This window comes from Hirundo rustica, chromosome 2 (assembly GCF_015227805.2).
Source record: "Hirundo rustica isolate bHirRus1 chromosome 2, bHirRus1.pri.v3, whole genome shotgun sequence".
Classification (NCBI taxonomy): Eukaryota; Metazoa; Chordata; class Aves; order Passeriformes; family Hirundinidae; genus Hirundo; species Hirundo rustica.
In genome coordinates, this window is record NC_053451.1 from 28,749,171 (window position 1) to 28,768,230 (window position 19,060).

At 51.4% G+C, this 19,060-nt stretch overlaps 2 protein-coding genes and 1 non-coding gene across 4 annotated transcripts; all 3 read left to right on the top strand.

Annotated features, from left to right (window-relative positions):
- Nucleotides 1-214: 214 nt before the first annotated feature.
- Nucleotides 215-274, top strand: LOC120749723 (U7 small nuclear RNA). Its single transcript, XR_005699773.1, has one exon. It is a non-coding gene; the product is annotated as a U7 small nuclear RNA (small nuclear RNA).
- Nucleotides 275-311: 37 nt separating this feature from the next.
- On the top strand, nt 312-1,128 carry C2H12orf57 (chromosome 2 C12orf57 homolog). The gene is made up of 3 exons (XM_040055704.1): nt 312-457; nt 564-740; nt 821-1,128. Exons 1-3 carry the CDS (start codon nt 400-402, stop codon nt 967-969), a joined length of 384 nt encoding a protein of 127 aa, XP_039911638.1. The 5' UTR covers nt 312-399; the 3' UTR covers nt 970-1,128.
- PTPN6 (protein tyrosine phosphatase non-receptor type 6) lies at nt 1,122-15,815 on the top strand. Of its 2 annotated transcripts, XM_040055701.2 has the most exons (16): nt 1,122-1,260; nt 2,375-2,473; nt 7,315-7,437; nt 7,746-7,940; nt 9,999-10,218; nt 10,971-11,087; nt 11,263-11,379; nt 11,776-11,872; nt 12,280-12,359; nt 12,451-12,600; nt 12,707-12,838; nt 13,120-13,274; nt 13,574-13,641; nt 14,018-14,169; nt 14,890-14,987; nt 15,097-15,809. In XM_040055701.2, the coding sequence occupies exons 1-16, from the start codon at nt 1,139-1,141 to the stop codon at nt 15,203-15,205; spliced, it is 2,034 nt and encodes a 677-aa protein (XP_039911635.1). In that variant the 5' UTR covers nt 1,122-1,138; the 3' UTR covers nt 15,206-15,809. The 2 variants fall into 2 exon arrangements, with proteins under 2 accessions (XP_039911635.1, XP_039911634.1); XM_040055700.2 differs by lacking the exons at nt 1,122-1,260; nt 2,375-2,473 and adding an exon at nt 3,400-7,067 and having other exon boundaries at nt 15,097-15,815.
- The last annotated feature ends 3,245 nt before the right edge of the window (nt 15,816-19,060 follow it).

Genomic DNA, 19,060 nt, shown 5'->3' on the forward strand with positions numbered 1-19,060 from the left:
AATAGGAAGCGAGGAATTTGCATACGGCCCGGACGGCGCGGTGGGGCCGGTTCGGAGGCGGCGGAGGCCGCCGGTGTCGGTGCGGAGCGGGGCGGACAGGCGGCACCGGGCCGGGGGTCCGCGGGGTAGACGGCAGGAGAGAAAAGCCGCCCTCGCCCTCACCTAGGGGTGGGTCGGCCCGGAGGGGGGGCGCTCGCGCGGCCATCGTTCCCAGCAGTGATTTCAGCTCTTTTTGAATTTGTCCAGCAGGCTTCCCGCGGTTCGGGAAGCCGCTCCCACACACCGGTTCAATGGCAGAACGGGGCGGGGCGGCGCAGCCGCGCTCGGGCTGGGCCGGCCTGGGCGGCAGCCGCTGCCCGTCCGTGCGGGGCCGGAACGGCGCTCGCCCCGCCGCGCCCCATGGCGGCCTCCGCGCAGCCCTCGGTGCCGCCGGCGCTGAGCGCGGAGCAGGCGAAGGGTGAGTGCGGGAGGTGCCGTCTCCCGGGCGGGCCGGCGGCGGAGAGCCCGCGGCGCGTAGCTGGATGCGGGGGGCCGGCGGGCGGCTGAGTGCCCGTGTCCCGCAGCGGTGCTGGCGGAGGTGATCAAGGCGTTCGGGGCGCCCGAGAACGCGCAGCGCATGGAGGAGGCTCGGGATAACGCCTGCAACGACATGGGCAAGATGCTGCAGTTCCTCCTGCCCGTGGCCACCCAGATCCAGCAGGACGTGATCAAGGCCTACGGGTTCAGCAGCGACGGCGAAGGTGGGTTGTTCCCCCGCCGGGCGGGATGCTCCGGGCCCGCCGGGGCAGCGGGGCGTCCCGCCCACCCCCTTCCCTTGCAGGCGTCCTGAAGTTCGCCCGGCTGATCAAGTCCTACGAGTCTCAGGACCCGGAGATCGCCAGCATGTCGGGCAAGCTCAAGGCCATGTTCCTGCCGCCCATGACGCTGCCGCCGCACGGGGCCGGCACCGGCGGAGTTGCTGCCTCCTGAGCCCGCGGAGTTCTCCCGGTGCCCCGCTTCCAAGGTGCAGGTCCCGTCAGCCCTTGGAATGGGGCACTTGACCAAGGGAGACGCGGACCTGGAAGGAATAATGGGATGCTTCGTGCCCGCTCGTGTGTCTGCTTGTGAATAAAACGTGTGTTGAAAGTGCCCGTGTTTCATGAGTGGCCGTGAGCTCAGCAGTGCTGCTCCCTGGTGCAGAGGCAGGTACGGCTGGGCTCTCTGTGTGACACTTGCGGTGCTGTTTTGGGAGGCCCACCGTGTACCGTGCTCTGCAAAAAGGTTCGTGCAGAGCCTCAGTGTGAAGCCCTAGGATCTGTTATCAAGGTATTAAGCACTTAACGAGGGCAAGCATTTTCAGATGTGCTGTTTGAAGCGTACTAGGAAATGCGTCCCTCCACACAATCTAGTGCTGTTCAGCAAGTGCTGTAAATGCCATTGAAGCCCCAGTCCCCAGCGGGGTCAGTGCTAATTTAGTCCTGCCCCCAGTGCTCGTGGCTGCCTTGTTTTGTGGCTGAATGTGCGATCCAGCACATTATCCTTAGTGGAAAAGGCAGCAGAGATGCAGCAGGGAGCGGCCGAGCGTGGGAGGACTGGGCTTGCTCCATTTGGCTGCAGTCTGGATTAGAACAACACGAACAACAGAAAATGTTTATCTCACGTTTTTTTGGACTGCAGAGGGATCAACCTAGTGGTGCAGCCTTGCCCCTTCGCAATGTTTTCTTTCCAGTGTGATTCAGAGAGACATCAGGTATGTCTGCTTCTAGCCTCCTGCCCTTTTTCCTTGTTACCCTTGGAAGAATTTTGAGGACTTTGGCGACGCGGGGGAAAGGGCTGAGAGCGAAGGAGCCAGGCCCGGGAGAGCAGGGATCTGCAAGCCAGGTGTGAGGGAGCTGCGTCCTGTCCTCTCGGTGACAAACCGGGCAGGAATGCAGCCAGCGAGGGCGTGAGCTCAGTGGATGGGAGGCAGGAAGAGCAGTCGGTCCCTTCCGTCTCCATCTAGCTCTCCGAGCTCGGCCTCGTCCTTCCCCCACCCCTCTGATTATTCATTAACTACAGTCCAGGAAGTGCTTTGCAAATGGTGAGAATTAAGCCCTGGGCTCGAGACTTGAGGTTTGCCTGTCCTGGAGCTACCTTCTTCGTAGTCCGCCCGGGAGCGGGCGGAGTTCGGGGCTTCGCCTGTGCGGATCAGGCTCAGGTGAGTCGCGGGAGGTGCTGCGCCCGCCAGCGCTGCCAGCTGCTGCTCCAGCACCCCGGCGCTCACCGCCATGAGCATCCAGCCCTGCCGGGAGCGTGCCAGGCCACCTCTGCTCTATCAAGGTCTTTGATCTCGCTCCCAAATCCCTCTCGAGATCCTTTCTTGGTAATTCCAATATTGCTTTATTTTCTTTAGTAGGACCCCCTTGGTTGAGGGCTGTGGTACTTCCTCCACCAGCTCCTGTCAGTCCTCCATCAGTGGGGATCTGAGAGACAAGACCCTGATGCCATCCCGTGGGTGAGTGCTGTGAATGCTAGTTAGGGCAAGAAATTGAGAGTTGGTGAGAAAAATAAAAATACCAGCAGTAGGAATCAGGCACAGAAGGGGAAAAAAACCCCACTTTCTAATAGGAGCTGCCTATTAGGGGCAGCCAGAGGATTGGAGCTTGCTGTGCTTTGCATTGTTCCTGTTGCTCCTTCCCACTTTGATAACGAGCAAGCGGAGTTTGTGATGCCCAGTCCGCTGCAATTCCTCTGCCACCCTGCAGCTGCGGCATCTCTGGATGGTTTTGCCGAGAGACATGTCAGCTGCCTGGCCTTTTAAACCCTGGTTATTCCTTTATTTGCTGCAGTCTTTCTGGCCCTTTATGGAACAAAAAGGATTACAATCCTCACAGTCAGTCCTGCTCTGGAGACTGCCATGGCAGAGTGTCAGGAAATGGGATTCACTCTGGTATTGCTCTCTGGTACGAGCTGGGGCAACCACAGCGGTCCAGCGCTGTCCTGGAGCCCCATGGCCTGATGGAGAGCTTGTGGCTTTGGCAAGTGACAGGAAGATGGTCCATCTGCCCATTCCCAGGCAGCCTTTGCTCTGCACTGATGACCGAGCTACAACGGAGTTCTGTACAGAGCAGCAAAACCTCCTGTCAGAAATGGTCTCGGTGCTGAGAGTCAGAAGTAACAAATGCAGTGGCTCATTCTCAAAAATGCTTTTGTAAAGGCAGACATGGTCCTGTAAATTTGGAGGGTTTTGAGGGACTTGTGGATAAGGCAGGTGTGGCCAGTACAGTTTGTTTGGATTTGAAGAATTTGGCAAGATTTTCTCATCAAAGTCTTTAAATGAGGCTGAAATCCTGGCATTAAAAAAAAAAAAAAAAAAAAAAATAAAATAAAAGAGAGAGAAGGAAGAAGAAGAAGAAGGTGAAGGTTTTCTTGAGTAAAGAATTACTAAAGAATAGGAAATGGAAGGTGGGACTTCACATCTCATTTTTACAGCAAAGGGAAGTCATCAAGTGGTCAGATCACAGGGGCCCAATCTGAAATACATGCTGTTTGGTATATTCCCAAGTGACCTGGGAATACAGCTTGTTGAGGCGAGAAAATTGGATGATGTTAGAAAGTTATTCAGGATAATAGGGTGGGAGTTGACTGGTGAATAATTTCAGAAAGACTTAATGGCAGTGCATGAGTGGGCAGTACAACAGCAGATGAAAAGGCTTATGTAAAACGATGTTCATACAGGAAAATAATTTAAAAATTGCATATAAAACAATGACTGTGAACTAATTGTAACCTCTCTGGAGTGAGACTTTGATTATAGAAGTCCATGCAATTGTTAGCTTAATGCTTGGTTGTGGTGAACATCAGAAATCATCACTGTCCCTGACTCACCAGCATTTTGAACAGCACAGTTCTGTGCCCACCTTCACTCTTATCTCCAAATCAAGATGCCAGAATGGGAAATATCTCTGAGAGGGACAGCAAGGGTGGTCAGAAGGGAAGAATAGTTCGTACAAAAAGAATCCCTCAGTGGGGCTGGAGTCTTCAGCCTGGCAAGGAGTTGAGGATAGGCACAGATGTTTCGGGTCTGTTACCGCAAGCAGCTTGGAGCAGGGAGGGGAGAGGCAGGAATCACACACTGATTTTCCTTTCTTTGCAACAACCAGGTGTTAAAAAAGAGGCAGGGAGCAGGTTATAAGCGGGTCAAAGGAAGGACTGTTTCTGTAACTGAGCAACAAACGAAAAATTTGTTATACATTCGACAGTTGACTACAAGTAGCTGCTAACAGAGGCTTAGGATGAGGGCAAAAGAAACTCTATACCTAATCCTTTCTCTGCTCTTCCTTTGACAACCATTGTGACCTCTGGATTACCTAGTCCCACCCCCTGCTCACAGCAGAACTCTCCCCAAAACTATTTTAGGTGTCTCAGGGCCTTGTTCAGGTGAGTCCTGACCCCTGCCAGGGTGGAGGTTCCTCAACTGCTCTGGGGACCTGTGGCTCCCTTGGTGGGGAGCATGTGTGCAGTTTTTCCTGATACCTAATCACAATCTCCCTTGCTGCAAGTGATGCCTGTTGCCTCTTTTCCTTTTGTTGGCTCTCACAAAAAAGAACTTGACTCATCGTCTCTAAACCCCCACAGCCCCTTTTAGGTAGTCTCAGACTAGTGTTAAATCCCTCCTTATCAAGCTGAATAAATCCAGCTTGCTCTCTGCTATGTTTCAGGCTCTTCACTGCATTAGTGGCATTATGCTGGATCCTTTCTGGTTTCTCAGGGCCTTTTTTTCTTGCATCAGTCCAGATGCATGCCTTTAAATTTGCTATTTCATTTATCTTCTGCTGTAAATTTGTTACTGCACTAGCTGTGGCCTGATTCCACAAGGGATTTACAAGATGAGGTTCTAACACCTGTGTTGTACTGAAAGCCAAACAGTGTAAGAGTAGTCTCTTTGCTGAAATCTCTTGACCTCTTAATTATATTTAAAAAGTGTTTTAGTGGCTCAGATATAGTCTTATTATATTTAGTGGCTCAGCTGTTCCATGCTGCAGCCATTTGGGAGTGCAGCCTCGAAGATACCAACTGATGGCTTCTCTACAGTGAAATTTCCCTCCCTTACTGGTGGTTTTTAATTAGATGGCCCAGATCAAAGACACCGGGGCAGCTGCTTGCATCCACTCCTTTCCTAAGATGAAAGCAAGCAGAAGCATAAGCTCATCTGTAAATTGAGTGATATGGGATTTGTGTCCACAAAAACACTGTCAAGAGATTGCACTGCGCCCTGTGGCTTGTACTTCTGGAGGATACTGAGTTCCATGGGATAAGTGCTCTCTCACCCTTTCTTATTCTGGTCTGGGCCCTTTGCTGCCTTTTTCTTTCCCTGTTCCCTTGTGTCCAACTAATGTTCAGTTCCCTGGACAGATTTTCTCCCTCAGTCAGTGCAGGGTGCAGGGATGCATAAGTTTTGGTTTTCTTCTGCCTTGGCTTCATATTGACTCAGCATTCTCTAATATTCTTTTGATACCAGGAATTATTTTTTGGGACTTCTCCCTGGAAGTTCCTGCCTTTTCTCCCTTAGCTATAAACAGCACTTGTTTCCTGTTCCTGCTAGACCGATTTAGGTGCCGTCTTTCAGCTGCAACTTCTACAACTTTGTGCAGAAGTTGTTCCCTCGAGTTGGTCCTGTGCATTTGAAATCTCCTTGGCTTTTAATATCGTTTCTAAGTCAGTACCTCTGGCTGCCTGTGGCTCACTGCACCCCAGCTCGCCATGTGCATGAAACCAGAAGCGCTGCTAAGGAAGCTGTTGTGGGTGCCTGGGTTGCCTTTCTAGCAATGAAGTTTAGCTTCCCACTCATCTCTCCTGTACTTCCCTTTGTTGCTGGTTTCTGTCTTGGCCACGAGTTTTCGTCTAGGTCTTAGCTAGCGGCCTGTTCATCCTTTTGCAGGATTTCCCAGTCTGGTGGTGTGTAGGGAAGTCTGCAGCTGCTGCTGCTTGAAATGAGCAAGGCTCTTGCTGTTGCTGCTGCCCACACCACACAGGGTAGCTGAGATGGCCCCAGGGAAAAGTCAGGCTCCGTTGCCAGCTGGATTGCACTCTTAGGTCACTGCTTAGCTCCCACGCTTTCACCAGACCTGCAGATCTTGAAATCTGTGTTCTGGGCAGGGTGGCAGTCATGGGCCACAGCTGGAAGCAGCTAGGTGACAGGGATGGTTTTCCTTCTTTTTGTACCTGGTTGTCCGGGCTGTCAAGGCCTCACTATGGGGTGCTGGGGTTTTGAAGGTCCTGGTTCAGCTCCCTCGGTGCTGTGTGGGCTCCCTGTAGGTAGTAGCTGTTTGTCCTGGTCTCTGCCTGCCTTCCTGGGCAGCTTCACCACCCTCTCCCAACCTTGCCATCCCTTTTGAGCTACCACTGCCTGTGTCAGTCCCATCCCACGGCAGGCGGCTTTCAGGCAGGCACTGCTGTGCTCAGAGCGTTAGCCTGGACCTTGAAGTCTGCAGCTCTGGGTTCACACAGATTCCCCCTTGTGCCTGTACAGAGCTTGTAGGACATTTGGGACCATTTATGTTGCTCATTGGCCTTTTGGAGAAAAAGGGGAACAGAGGACGTGCAGAACCGAGTTTTGCGAACACGGCCAGAACCCGAGATGCATGAGAAGAGTCAGCCCCTGTGTGTTAAAGACAGAGACCCAAAAATAATATGAGGGGCTATGAGGAGGAAAGACGCAAAAGGAGAAGCAGAAGTGTATGCAAAGCAGCTTGGGGCTGCGGAGTGGATGGCTCAGAGCGCTTCCTGTTCCCGGGGCCGCGCGTGCCCCGCTGCGTACGGGCTCGCGCCTGCCCGTGCCCAGCAGCACTGCACAGCGGGCCGGACATCAGGGCGCCTGTCCGGGAAAAGGTGGATGGAGAGGGTCTGGCTGGACTGACAGGGGACTGCAGGAGAGATACATGGCCAGCTCCCAAGAGGCGCAGGAACAGTTTGGCGTTGGGTGCCGCGGCACAGACCTCCGACTTCCCTTTCTTTTCCAGTGCAAAAAGATTTTTCCTCTGGTTTTTTTGGGTTGCTTTGGTGGCAGTCACTTGGCCGCCTCTTCTTTCTCCCTCCACAATGGTGAGGTAAGAGAGTCTGAGAGGTCTGTGTGTGTAAGGAACGGGACCAGGGAAGTAGGATGGATCATGGCAGAGAAGCTTTATCTCTAATGGGAACCCTCCATAGGCTGGGGGAGGCATCAGGCAGGAAGGGATGCTGCTGCTGGTTTTCACCTAGGGATGCTGACCAGAGACCGTTCTTCACCCTACAAATCTCCACAATAGTGCCTGGCCTTTTTTATTCCCTTGGTCTTGCTTTTATTTGCTCTGCTAGGTGGTTTCACCGTGACCTGAGTGGGCTGGAAGCTGAAGCCTTACTGAAGGGACGAGGTGTCCATGGGAGCTTCCTGGCCAGACCCAGTCGGAGGAATCAGGGGGATTTTTCTCTTTCAGTCCGGTAAGTAACTTGGACCCCAGTTTCTGTCTTTGCAGTGTTCCGTACACAGATCGCCTAGGTCCTCGCATGTCCTGTGGCATCTTCTTCATCCTGTCTCTATTCCTAAGAGCTCTTTTCAAGCTGTAAAACAATGTCAGCCTCTCAGCATCTTCTAGAGCCTCCCTCAAGTTGCCCAAGGAGCTTCTCTTTCCAGTCATCTCCGTTCAGGGAGATGGTTTGCTCTGGTTCCATGGTGGGATGTAGTGCAGGACACTTTCCTGCCCCTTTTCCAACCACCTCATTGGACTGCCTTGTGCTTTATTCCGCAGGGTTGGTGACCAGGTGACCCACATCCGCATCCAGAATACTGGGGATTTCTATGACCTGTATGGAGGGGAGAAGTTTGCCACCTTGTCAGAGCTGGTGGAGTACTACACACAGCAACAGGGCTCGCTGCAGGACAAAGACGGAACCATCATCGACTTGCGATACCCGCTCAACTGTTCCGACCCCACGACAGAGAGGTACAGGGACAGCAAGGCAGCTGCTGTGTCTGTGATGAGATGTCTCACGGTCTCCTTTCTGTCCTGCCTGCATCCCCACAGCAAATCCTACAAAAAGTGCCTCCTGCCTTTCTTAACCTCCTATGTGTCCGTGGGGGCAGCATCCGCAGGGATAGCTGTGAGTACCTCGATCCATCGCAGCAGACCTAACAGGACTCTATTTTTACTTCTGGTTTCCGGTTGCCTTTGCTATTTATGTTTCTGAAAGCAAAGGCTGTGGTGTCCGCGGTGGGTCTGCGGTGGTCTGCGGAGGAACGCGTTGCATGGAAGCTCTCAGCCTTGCCCCAAACCTCCCTGGTTATTCTAGGCCTGGGTGACTCACGTAGCTGAGAGCAGGACCATGTTCCCCTGCTATTCCTGACCTGCTTAGTCTCCTTCCTGTCCCCGCTTTGCATGTGTCTCTGACACCAGGTTCCTAAATCAAATCAGGTTGTTCTGCCCTTGCGTTTTGCCCTTTGATGCAGCTCGGGGGAGCTGTCATGCCCTGCTCTGGCGTGGACGAGTCCTTCTTGCACAAGTCCTCCTCGGGCAGCCGGAGGCAGGGAGCAGAGGTGCCCTGGGTACATCGGGGTACGCCCCAGCTGGCTCTGCAGTGGGGTCGGGCTGCAGAGGGGGCAGGTCTGCTGCTGGCTGTCCTCTCCAGTCAAGGCCATTGCATCGTGGCCCTGCAGTTTCCTCCCTCCCTTCTGCGGTTGGAAACTTACCCCCTCCCCCCTCGGGCTCTTACGAAAGCTCCTCTCACTCTCTCCCCAAGTGATTTTCCATCACGTGGCTTTGAAGAGCTGGGCTTTGCTGGGGGAGGGAGGAATGGGACCCATTAACCCCGTTCTACCTGTGGAGGGGAGGCTGGGAGACCTCTTTGATGAGCGGGAGGCGCCAGCCTGTCCCAAGGTGGCATCCGAGCACATGGTGGCTGAACAGTTCTCTGAGAGGAGGTTCAGAAATTAATGACAACCCTGCACTGAGAGTCACCAGCTGCTTCTTGCAGTGCATGAGGTGAGGGTCAACAAAAGTTACTTGCTGAGGCCAATGACTGTGTGAAGCCCTTGCTGTAGTGGAGCAACCCCTTGCTCTGACCAGATGCAGGGGAGAATGAATGAATGGATGCCCCAGCTGCCTTGGTGACTGGGCTGTGGCCTCCTGAACTCCATCTCAGTTCTTGGGAACAAATACCCCCTAGCAATGAAGTTCACTAGAACCACGCCAGGCCTTCCCTGTTAGCTGCTCCATGGGAAGTAAATCCGTTCCCACATCCCCATGGCGAGGCAGGGAGCGCCTTGGTCAAATGGGGATGCTCCTGACCTTGAGCTAGGAGAGAAGGAGCTGCTGAGTGTTTGCATTGAGGACAAGAATGTGCATATAGATCAGCTCCTGGTGCTCACTCCTGTGGCCAGGGTGATTGCTGCAGTGTGCCTAGAGAATGGGAATTATCCTTTGAGTGAAGAAGAGACTGAGTTTCAGAAAGAGGAGTTACTGGAATTGTTCTTTAGTAAATCTGATCTCAAGACAACCACCTGGGTGCTGCTAGATCTGATGGGAGAGTTTCTGACTCAGTAGGAGCTCATCTTTGTTTCCCTGGTGTTTGAGTTTCCAGAGCCCCTTGCAGCAGTAAGGCAACAATCCCAATAATACTGTGAGGTGCTGGAACACACAGACTACGCTGTCCCAGCTGGTTCCAGGCAGAAAGTATCACTTAGCTGTGCCTGTGTGTGTGTCACACAATGGATCACACTTGGTGCTTTCCCACTGTGTCCTCTGGTAGCAGCCTTCTGCTCCCTAGGTCCCTTCTGTCTCCTCCTCATCCCTTGCACTTTCCTTTTGTGGCCAGTCCTCCACGTTCTGTCTCATCTGCTTTTCCCAAGAACCTGCTCCTCCTTCCCTCTCTCTTTCCTTCCTCTCTCTCTCTTCCCCTTCCTTTCTTCCACCCTCATCCTTCCCCAGTGTCGCTGTTTTTCGCTCATCAGCTCTTCACTTCTTGCATCTCCACCTCTTTTCTGACCCTCTCTTGTTCTCTCTTAGGTGGTACCATGGGCATCTGTCAGGCCCTGCAGCTGAGGCACTGCTCCAGGCCAAAGCTGTCCCTTGGACCTTCTTGGTGCGGGAGAGCCTCAGCAAACCCGGGGACTTTGTCTTGTCTGTCCTCACGGACCAGCCCAAACCCGGGTCTGATGCTCCAGCTGGGGCAGCCGGTGCCTCTGGGACCCGGCTCAAAGTCACACACATCAAGATCATGTGTGAGGTGAGCGGTGGGAGGGCAGAAGGACAGGCAGCGGTCTGAGGGATGTTACCAAAATGGCTCTCAAAATTTCTCCTATTTCTTTCATGTGGGATGAGGAGATTCCAAGGAGAGAATGCAACTGGCCTTAAAGGAGATTGCAGGGCAATACACCTTCTCTGGGCTTTGATCCACTGAGAGCGTTGCACTGAGAGCACTGTGCCATGAACTCTCTGTGCTCAGGGCAAACTCCTCTGACCTCCCTGCCGCAGGAAATGCTTTCACACATGGTGTCTATGGATCTGCACCCTGGCATTGCCTTTTTCCTGAGTGTCATAGCTTTGTCTATGGAACAGGAGGAGAGAGTGGGGGCTGTGCAGCCTGGAGAAAGCTCTGGGGAGACCTTAACAGCACCTTCCAGTACCTAAAGGAGGTTCATGAGAAAGCTGGAGAGGGACTTTTTACAAGAGCATGGAGCATTAGAGCAAGGGGGAATGCCTTCAAACTGAAAGAAATTCAAAGGTTTAGATGGGATATTAGGAAAAAGTACTTTGAGGTTGGTGAGGCACAGGCTTCCCAGAGAAACTGTAGATGCCCCATTCCTGGAAGTGTTTGAAGGAGGGGGCTTTGGGCAACCCAGTCTAGTGGAAGGTGTCCCTGCCCATAGCAGGGGGTTTGGAATTAGCTGCCCTTTATGATACCTTCCAACCCAAGCTATTCCATGATTCTGTTATGAATGTCATGAGTGAGATGTTGCACATTCTTCCTCTGTTTAGAACGGACGCTACACAGTTGGAGGTGCTGAGATGTTTGACAGCTTGGCAGATCTGGTGGAGCACTTCAAGAAGATTGGGATTGAGGAGATGTCTGGTTCCTTTGTGTACCTGAAGCAGGTAAGTCAAATTTCGTGATTTTTAGGGCCCCTTTGGAGGGTCTGATTTCCTGTTTGTTTCTGCTTTATGTCCTTTTCCTTGTTTTTTTTCCACGGTGTACAGCATTGCTCTCAAACAGCATCTCTCTCTCTTTCTCTCTCTCTCTCTCACACCTGTTGTGTTTTCCCATTCCCAGCCCTACTATGCCACGAGGGTGAATGCTGCTGACATTGAGAACAGAGTGCAGGAACTGAACAAGAAGACAAGTCTGTCTGAGGAGACGTCCAAGGCTGGATTCTGGGAGGAATTTGATGTAAGAAGCTGCTGGGGGGCATTGTTTGGCTTTTTGGGAATTCTGCATGCACCACCTCATTCTCCATCCTCGATTTCTTCCTGTACACAAATTTCTGATGTGTCTTGTCAATTTATTTCTGAAAGGAGTCTCTATTTAGAACAAGTTCCCCTGTGGAATGAGTGTCATCTTTTAGTGAATCCAATGAGGTAGAAATGTGCTTTTTTATGGTTGGGAGAGTGAGTCACCAAGACAGTAAGGGCACAAATGTTAGACTTCTCAAATCTAGGTTTGGTTTTCACTTCTCTGCTCCCCCACAGCATGCCCATGTGTCATCAGAGCCACCACTGTGCCTCTTAGTGCCCACCTCCCCTGTCATTGTGACCTTGCCATGATTATTCTTTCTTTTGCTCTCAGAGCCTGCAAAAACAGGAAGCCAAGCACCTGTTTGACCGTCATGAGGGCCAGAGACCGGAAAATAAGAGCAAGAACCGATACAAGAACATATTACCCTGTGAGTCTTGCTTTTCCACTATTCAAAAAAAAAAGCACAAATGGACACAGACAGGCAATGAAGAGCTGTCCAAGCCATCCCTGCCTCAGCCCACTCTGTCTTCCTGAGCAGGTTACAAGGGTTATGGCACTGAGGATTTAAGAGCTGATGAGGGAGGTCACAGCCTTTTCCTGTCCTTGAAGGAAGGAGGGAGGGTTGCATCAGACTCCTTAGCTTCTGTGGTCCATCACACAGACAGAGAGATGGGAGGACAGAGTGAGGCTGGTCTGAACTCAGAGAGGGAGAGCTGAGGATACAGGGCATGCGCTGGGAACCACGATTGAGGTGGCATCTGGAAGTGAGGGAGCTGCATGTGGCTGTGCTGGGAGTATCTCATTGCACTGTTCATTCTTTCACTGCACCCCCAGTTGATCACTCCAGAGTCATCCTTCAGGGAAGGGACCCAAATATACCTGGATCTGACTACATCAATGCCAACTACGTCAAGGTGAGATTCCTGAAAGGTGGCTGTGTGCCCAAAGCAGGTGAAGGCCTGCGAGCACCTGCAGCCCTCCTGACCCTCCCCTGTCCGCACTCAGAACACCCTGATCAGCCCAGATGAGTGCACGAAGACCTACATCGCCAGCCAGGGCTGCCTGGATACCACAGTCAATGACTTGTGGCAAATGGTGTGGCAGGAGAACACGCGCATTATAGTGATGACAACACGGGAGGTAGAAAAAGGCCGGGTAAGTAGGAGTCTGGAGCTGTCTCTTCCCCTTTCGACCATTGCTCTGCTTTTTCTCTCTCCCCTGCCTGCTGCCCATCCTCACCCTGTGCTCTCTGCCCACACAGAACAAATGTGTGCCTTACTGGCCGGAGCTGGGCTGCACGAAGGAGTACGGTCCCTACCTTGTGCAGAACACTGGCGAGCACAATGCACTGGAGTACAAACTCCGGCACCTCTGCGTGTGCCCCAAGGATAATGTGAGTGTGTCTGACCAAGGGCTGCCCTCCAACCCCTGGCTCTAACAGCCACCATACACCTGAGCCTGGGAGCTGCTGGGTGCTGGGATGATGCTGCTGTTCTGCCGTCCCTGGGGCTGCTGTTCCCACCTGGTCTGGGCTGGAATCACACTGGTGGAATCACCAAGAAGTGTGCCGGAGACAGAGATTCTCTCTGGCCTCAGACCCACCTCTTCCTGGGACCGAGGCCAGGGACAGGGCTGGGGTGCAGTTCTAGCAGTGGGGTGCTTTGCTATTCTCAGGGCAAGGCTGTGCGTGAGATCTGGCACTACCAGTACCTGAGCTGGCCTGACCATGGTGTGCCCAGTGAGCCGGGAGGAGTCCTCAGCTTCCTCGACCAGATAAACCAGAAGCAAGAGAGCATCCCCAACGCAGGGCCTATTCTGGTACACTGCAGGTTGGTACAGAGGCTGGAGTTGGAAGCATCCTCCATCCCTTACCTAGGGTGGGATACAGAAAGTCTGTCCTGCTCGTTCCAGCGGTACCCCAGGACTTGTGAGTGAAGCATATGCCAGCCAAAATATTTGCTTTTTTCCTCTTTGATGCCCCCACACCAAACACTCTGCCTGTTGAACCTGTGACTCTTTGGTGGCATTGCTTAACAGCTGCTACAAGAGCCACAAGCTTCTCCAGAAGCAGCTGCATTTTGTTTCAGGAGCTGTCTTGCTCTGACCTCTGCTTGTCCTCTCCTTGCAGTGCTGGGATTGGCCGCACTGGGACTATCATCGTCATTGACATGATAGTGGAAACCATCTCCACCAAGGGTAAGAGGACCCCAAAGGATCTCAAAGTGAACTGGACTACCCAGCAGGGCTTTGCCTTTAAGTTCAGCTGCAATGGGATGAAAACTATCAGGTATCAGTGGGAGAAGATCCTGCCATGGCCCTAAGAATGTTCTGCTGGATCTCTGTACCATATCCTCTTCCTATGGCTTCAGCCTTTCCTGAGCTTTGGCTGTTCCTCCAAGGCCAGATTTGAAAGATACTGAGCAGGAGGAGAGATAGGAGGTCCATACAGGAATAAAGAGTGTGGAAGGAGATGGAAACTTCTTGACTGTCCTCCACTGTGGCTGCTTTTGGTAGAGAACTGGGAGAAGGGGCAGTGAACATGTCCATAAGCTTTTCTGGTGCTCCTTGCTAGGGCTGGACTGCGACATTGACATCCAGAAGACCATCCAGATGGTGAGGGCCCAGCGATCTGGGATGGTGCAGACCGAGGCCCAGTACAAGTTCATCTACATGGCCATCTGCCAGTTCATAGAGGCAACCAAGAAAAAGCTGGAAGTTATCCAGGTGAGAGAAAAGGGGCTCTACTGCCCTGTGAGCCTAAGCCCTGCATGGTGCTGGCTCTCAGCCCAAGTGCTCTGTTTCACAAGCTTTAAGCTAACACTGAGACCTGCACAGTACTACAGTGGTGCTGTAAGATCTGTGTCCCTGTTCCTCTCTTCTAAGACTTTTAAATTCATGGGAGAAGTTTATTAGCAGCTCAAGTACCAATCCTGTCTGAACTGCTAGACAGCAGTTAAATTTTAATATAGTTACCTCAACTATGTTCTGAATAACATCACCAAGTGCTGTTTTGTTACAAACTCAGTTTAGGACAAGCAAAGACTTTCCTTGCCTCTTCTTTCCTCTTTTTCTTTCACATCCGTTTTGCAGCTGCAAGATCTTTTCCTCTATTTGTGGTGTCTTTTCTCTCTCCTTGTAGTGTCTGGCAGCATGCTGTAGATCCTACTGTTTTAATATTCTTTAGCTGAAATTTGGCACTTTTAGGTGTTTTACTGCCTCCAGAGATTTGTTGCCACAATGTTGCCTCCTGTACAAGGCTGCATTTGCAGCTGATGCTCACCTCTGGCAGTGGTTGACAGTGTGCTGAGCCCAGGCACTTCAGCAATCCACCAATTCCCACTGGGATCGTGGCAAAAAGTGGGGTTTAACAGCCAGAACTCTTCCATGGTGCCTCAAATGCATCTCCCAGACTGCGCTTCTAAGCCTGTTTTTTCTCTGCTGCAGTCTCAGAAAGGCAAGCCAAACGAGTCTGAGTATGGGAACATCGCGTACCCCCCTGCAGTGAGGAATGCGCACCCCAAGGTTTCACGAAAACCCTCCAAGTAAGAGCTCCCCTAAAGCAGAGTACCCCAGCTCTGCCTGTCCCTGGCAAGTCTGCCTGCTGGCTTGGCTGGCTTTTTCCTCTTTCTCACTTTTCCCCTGGTCTCACAGGCAGAAAGAGGAGTCAACAGTGTATGAGAACTTGGGGAAAAAGGAGGAGAAGGTGCGGAAACAACGCTCCTCAGAGAAGAAGCTGAAAGGCTCACTAAAGAAAAAATAATCATAGATTGCAGGTAGCCCCACGGGGCTTTGAAGCTGGGGTGCAGGACTGGAGCTCACATCCCAGCTGGCCTGTCTCGCATTCCTTGCTCTTGGACTGGAACAAAGCCTTGCCCTTCTCTTCCACGCCAGCTTCCAGTGCCGTGAACCAGAGCGCTTTCCAGCTCAGCTGACCGACTCCCTGGTCCCTTGCCTGCACAGGCGAGCAAAGTCTCTCGCTGCCCCTCAGCATCCATCAGCAGGAAAAGGTCACAACCCTTAACCCCTGAGCACCGGGGCCCAAACTCACTTTTGCTGTGTCAGCTTCAGTGGAATTCTGAGGGAAGGGCTAAGGAAGGTCATCCCAGGAGCTACATCTCTGCCCGCTGCCATGAGTTAGAGTTTAGCCTGTTTGTGTTCCCTGAAGCCTCAGCATTTCAAGTATGGAGGTTTTGGCCTGTTTCAGCTCAGCTTCTCTGCAATTCAACGGGAGACTTCCTCTTTCCTTAATACCAACCTTCTGCCCCTCTTATGCTATCTCATCCTTCACCTGGATGCTGTAAATATACCAGAACTTGATGTGATGGCCATGTTTTCTTCTTTGTTTGTAAATAAACTTGTATTTGTTTGACTACCAGGTGCCGAAAGATTTTTTGCTCTAATTTCTCTGAGTATTAGCTGTACTCCTGATTTCACCTGCAGACCTGCAAAGACTTATGAGGATGGCTCCAGCTTAGTTTTCCTAATTTCCTGCTGCCTTCAGGCTTCTGAACAGAAGCTGTGACCAAATATGGTGTCTCCTTGCTGTGAGGCTCAAGTGTTAGTGGTCATCAGGGAAGGCTGAGCAGGGGAAGTCAGGTGTGACAAACTCTGACGCAGCTTTTGCACCTAAATTTGACTTGTTGGTTTTCAGTGTGTGAACAGGCAAAGCCACGGCTGCTCTGATCTCGTGCTGGTAACAGTGCCGCTTCCAGCAGCAGCCTGGTCCAAAGGCTTCCGGAGCCCCTTTCCCACCATGATTTATACACAATACATTGGGAGGAAGGACACTCCTTGCTGTCATTTGATATGGCAAGAAAGCATATGGAAGCATTTGGAAGACAGAAGACACTTTGTGAGCAGACCCTCTTTCCATGTGCTGGACTTCAGCTTCCCTTTAGCTTCCCTTCCCTGTGAGTGCATAGACCTGTGTGTGCATTTCCCAGCTGGCTTTGCAATTCCATTCCCAGTCGAGGAAGAGACAGGAAAGGGGCAGTGAGGGAAATAAGGAGCAGAAGTAAAAATGGGTGGAGGGACATGTACTGTGTTTCACAATGCCAGATACCCTCTCTTAAGCAATGGGGAAGGGGCTAAAGTCCTAGTCTAAGGAAACACCTACCTTTGCCTTAGACCCATGGGTAGCTGTAAAAGGACGGGATCCATTTGTCTTCCTTCTTAAAAAGCTGCCACAGCCGAAGCAAGGCATACCAAGGGTTAGCTTAAACTCTACCTGAAGCTTGAAAATGAAGACACCTTGTGGAACAAGCTGAGGTTACTGAGAACCTCATTTGTGGTCAGACCCCTGAGCTTAATGTGTCCATAATGTCTGGTCTACAAAAATATTTAGACTGAACAAGAATGCTTTCCTGATGACACATCAAGAAATACAGCACTGTCATAAGCAGTTGTCTCTTCTTTACATAGGAAATACAAATTACACACAAATACCTTGGGGTGACTATTTGAGAATGCATTTTCAAAGCTGGTTCAAAGAATTTGTGCTTCCTTGGTGTTGCAAGTCAAAACATATGGGTATTAGTTATGGGGCTGATTGCCAGTTCTATTAAACCAGGAATCCATAGATTTTATCTGTTCCTTTAAACATCATGTGCTCTGCTTCACCAGAGGAAGAAATCCCTAGAGGCCTCTCCTCTTCCCTGGAGAGCTCAAGTTGAAGGCGTTTGTAAAAAGAGATGGTTGGTTGTAAACAGACATGGCTGTCTTGACCACCATGATTATGAAATAGCTGAGTTTAAAATCCCAGTGATAGGAGAGAAACTGTAAAGCTACTTCCCTGGACCTAGGGAAAGCAGACTTTAGGCTGCAGGGAAGCAGTAAGGTCCCCTGGGAATCTGCTTTAGAGGATAGTGGGGTACATAAAAGCTGCTCACTTTTTAAGGGCCTCCTTTCAAGAGCACAGGAGTGGGCAATGACGTGTCAGAAGTCTAGCCAGTCTAGAGGCTGAGGGCTGACTTACGATCTCCCTCTGCAACTTAGCAGAAATTGTATGGACTTTGGAAAGATCAGATTATGCAGGAGGACAGACAGGCTCCTTGCCACTCTAGGGAAAAAAAAACCCAAGCTGCAGTTGAAGCTGGCTGTTTACTGTAGTGGTAACAACAGCCATTTTTAAGCATGTTAACAGCAGGATGACTAAAGGAAACACTGGTTTGTCACTTGATGAGGTGTATCACCTCATCCCTGAACAGTGATGAAGCAGAGACATTTAATGCTTCCTTTGCTTCTTTCCCTGACCCTGGTGGTGGGGGTGTCCAGAGCCCTGGACTGGATGGCCATGGCTGGGGGGGGGTGATGATCTCCCGGCTGGCTTTGAACTTGTATGGGATTTGCTGCTGCAAGTGAATGCACATAAATCTATGGGGCCCTGTGGGATTCCTCCCAGGGTACTGAAGAGTTGGCCAATGTAACTGTGGGATCTCTCTCAGTTATTGATCAACAGCCTTGGGAATCTGTGGAAGCTGATGTGGAAGCTGGCGAATGTTGACCCAGTTTTAAAGAAGGGCAAAAAAGATCTTGGGAATTACAGGCCAATCAGTCTCACCCTGGTGCCTGGTAAAACCGTGGAGACAATTAGTCTGGAAGCTATCAAGAAAATCACTTGAAAGACAGACAACACCGCTGTTGATCAAAGTGCACATGAGCTCTTGAAGGGAAAGTCATGTTGTACCAACTTAATAACCTTTCACAACAAGGTTACCCACCTAGTGGTCAAAGGGAAGGCAGATGTGGGGTTTTTTTGGTTTTGGCAAAGGTTTTGACAGCCTCACCATATCCCTCTGGGCAGCGTTCAGCGTACAGCCAGATGTGTACACAATTTCATCCACGCAAACTTGAACAAGAACAAATGCCAGGTTCTGCACCCAGAATACTGTAATCCTGGATGTAAATACAGACTGAAGGATGAGACTGGGGTGCAGCCCTGCAGAAAAAGCTCTGGGCATTTTGAGTGATGGCAGGCCCTGCCAGGTGTGTTATGTTGGGGTGTACTAGAATAGTTAACTGGTGAGAGAAGTGAGGGTCCCACTGCACTCAGGTCCAGCCTCGCCACCACTGTGCGCAGGGTCATGCTCCACAGTACAAGGGGATATAAAGATATTACAATGTGTCCAAAGGAGGGCAACAAAGACAGCAAGGAGCAGCTGAGGATACAAAGTTAGTTCAGCTTGGAGAAGACCAAAGGCAGACCTAATACCTCATCAGGGGCAGCAGAAGGGGGGCGCTGATCTCTTCCTTTGGCATACAGCAACAGGACAGAGGGAATGGCATAAAGCTGCACAGGGGGAAGTTCAGATTGGAGATCAGAAGGAAGGGCCATTTAGAGGGTGGCCAAGCTCCCTAGGGGAGCAGTCATGACCCTGAGTCTGTCTCTGTTCAAGATGTGTTTAGACAATGCTCTCACTTACAGTTTAACTTCTCGGTTGCCCTGGACTTGATCCCTGTGAGTCCTTTCCAGCTCAGGGCATTCTATGATTCTACGACGCTGTGATAACCTCCAGGTCCTAAATCTTAGTATAAGACAGCCCAAGGAAACAGCAAAGAAACAACCCCTAAAGAACACAAGATCTTGCTGTTGAAACGCAAGCAAAGGAGAGTTTAG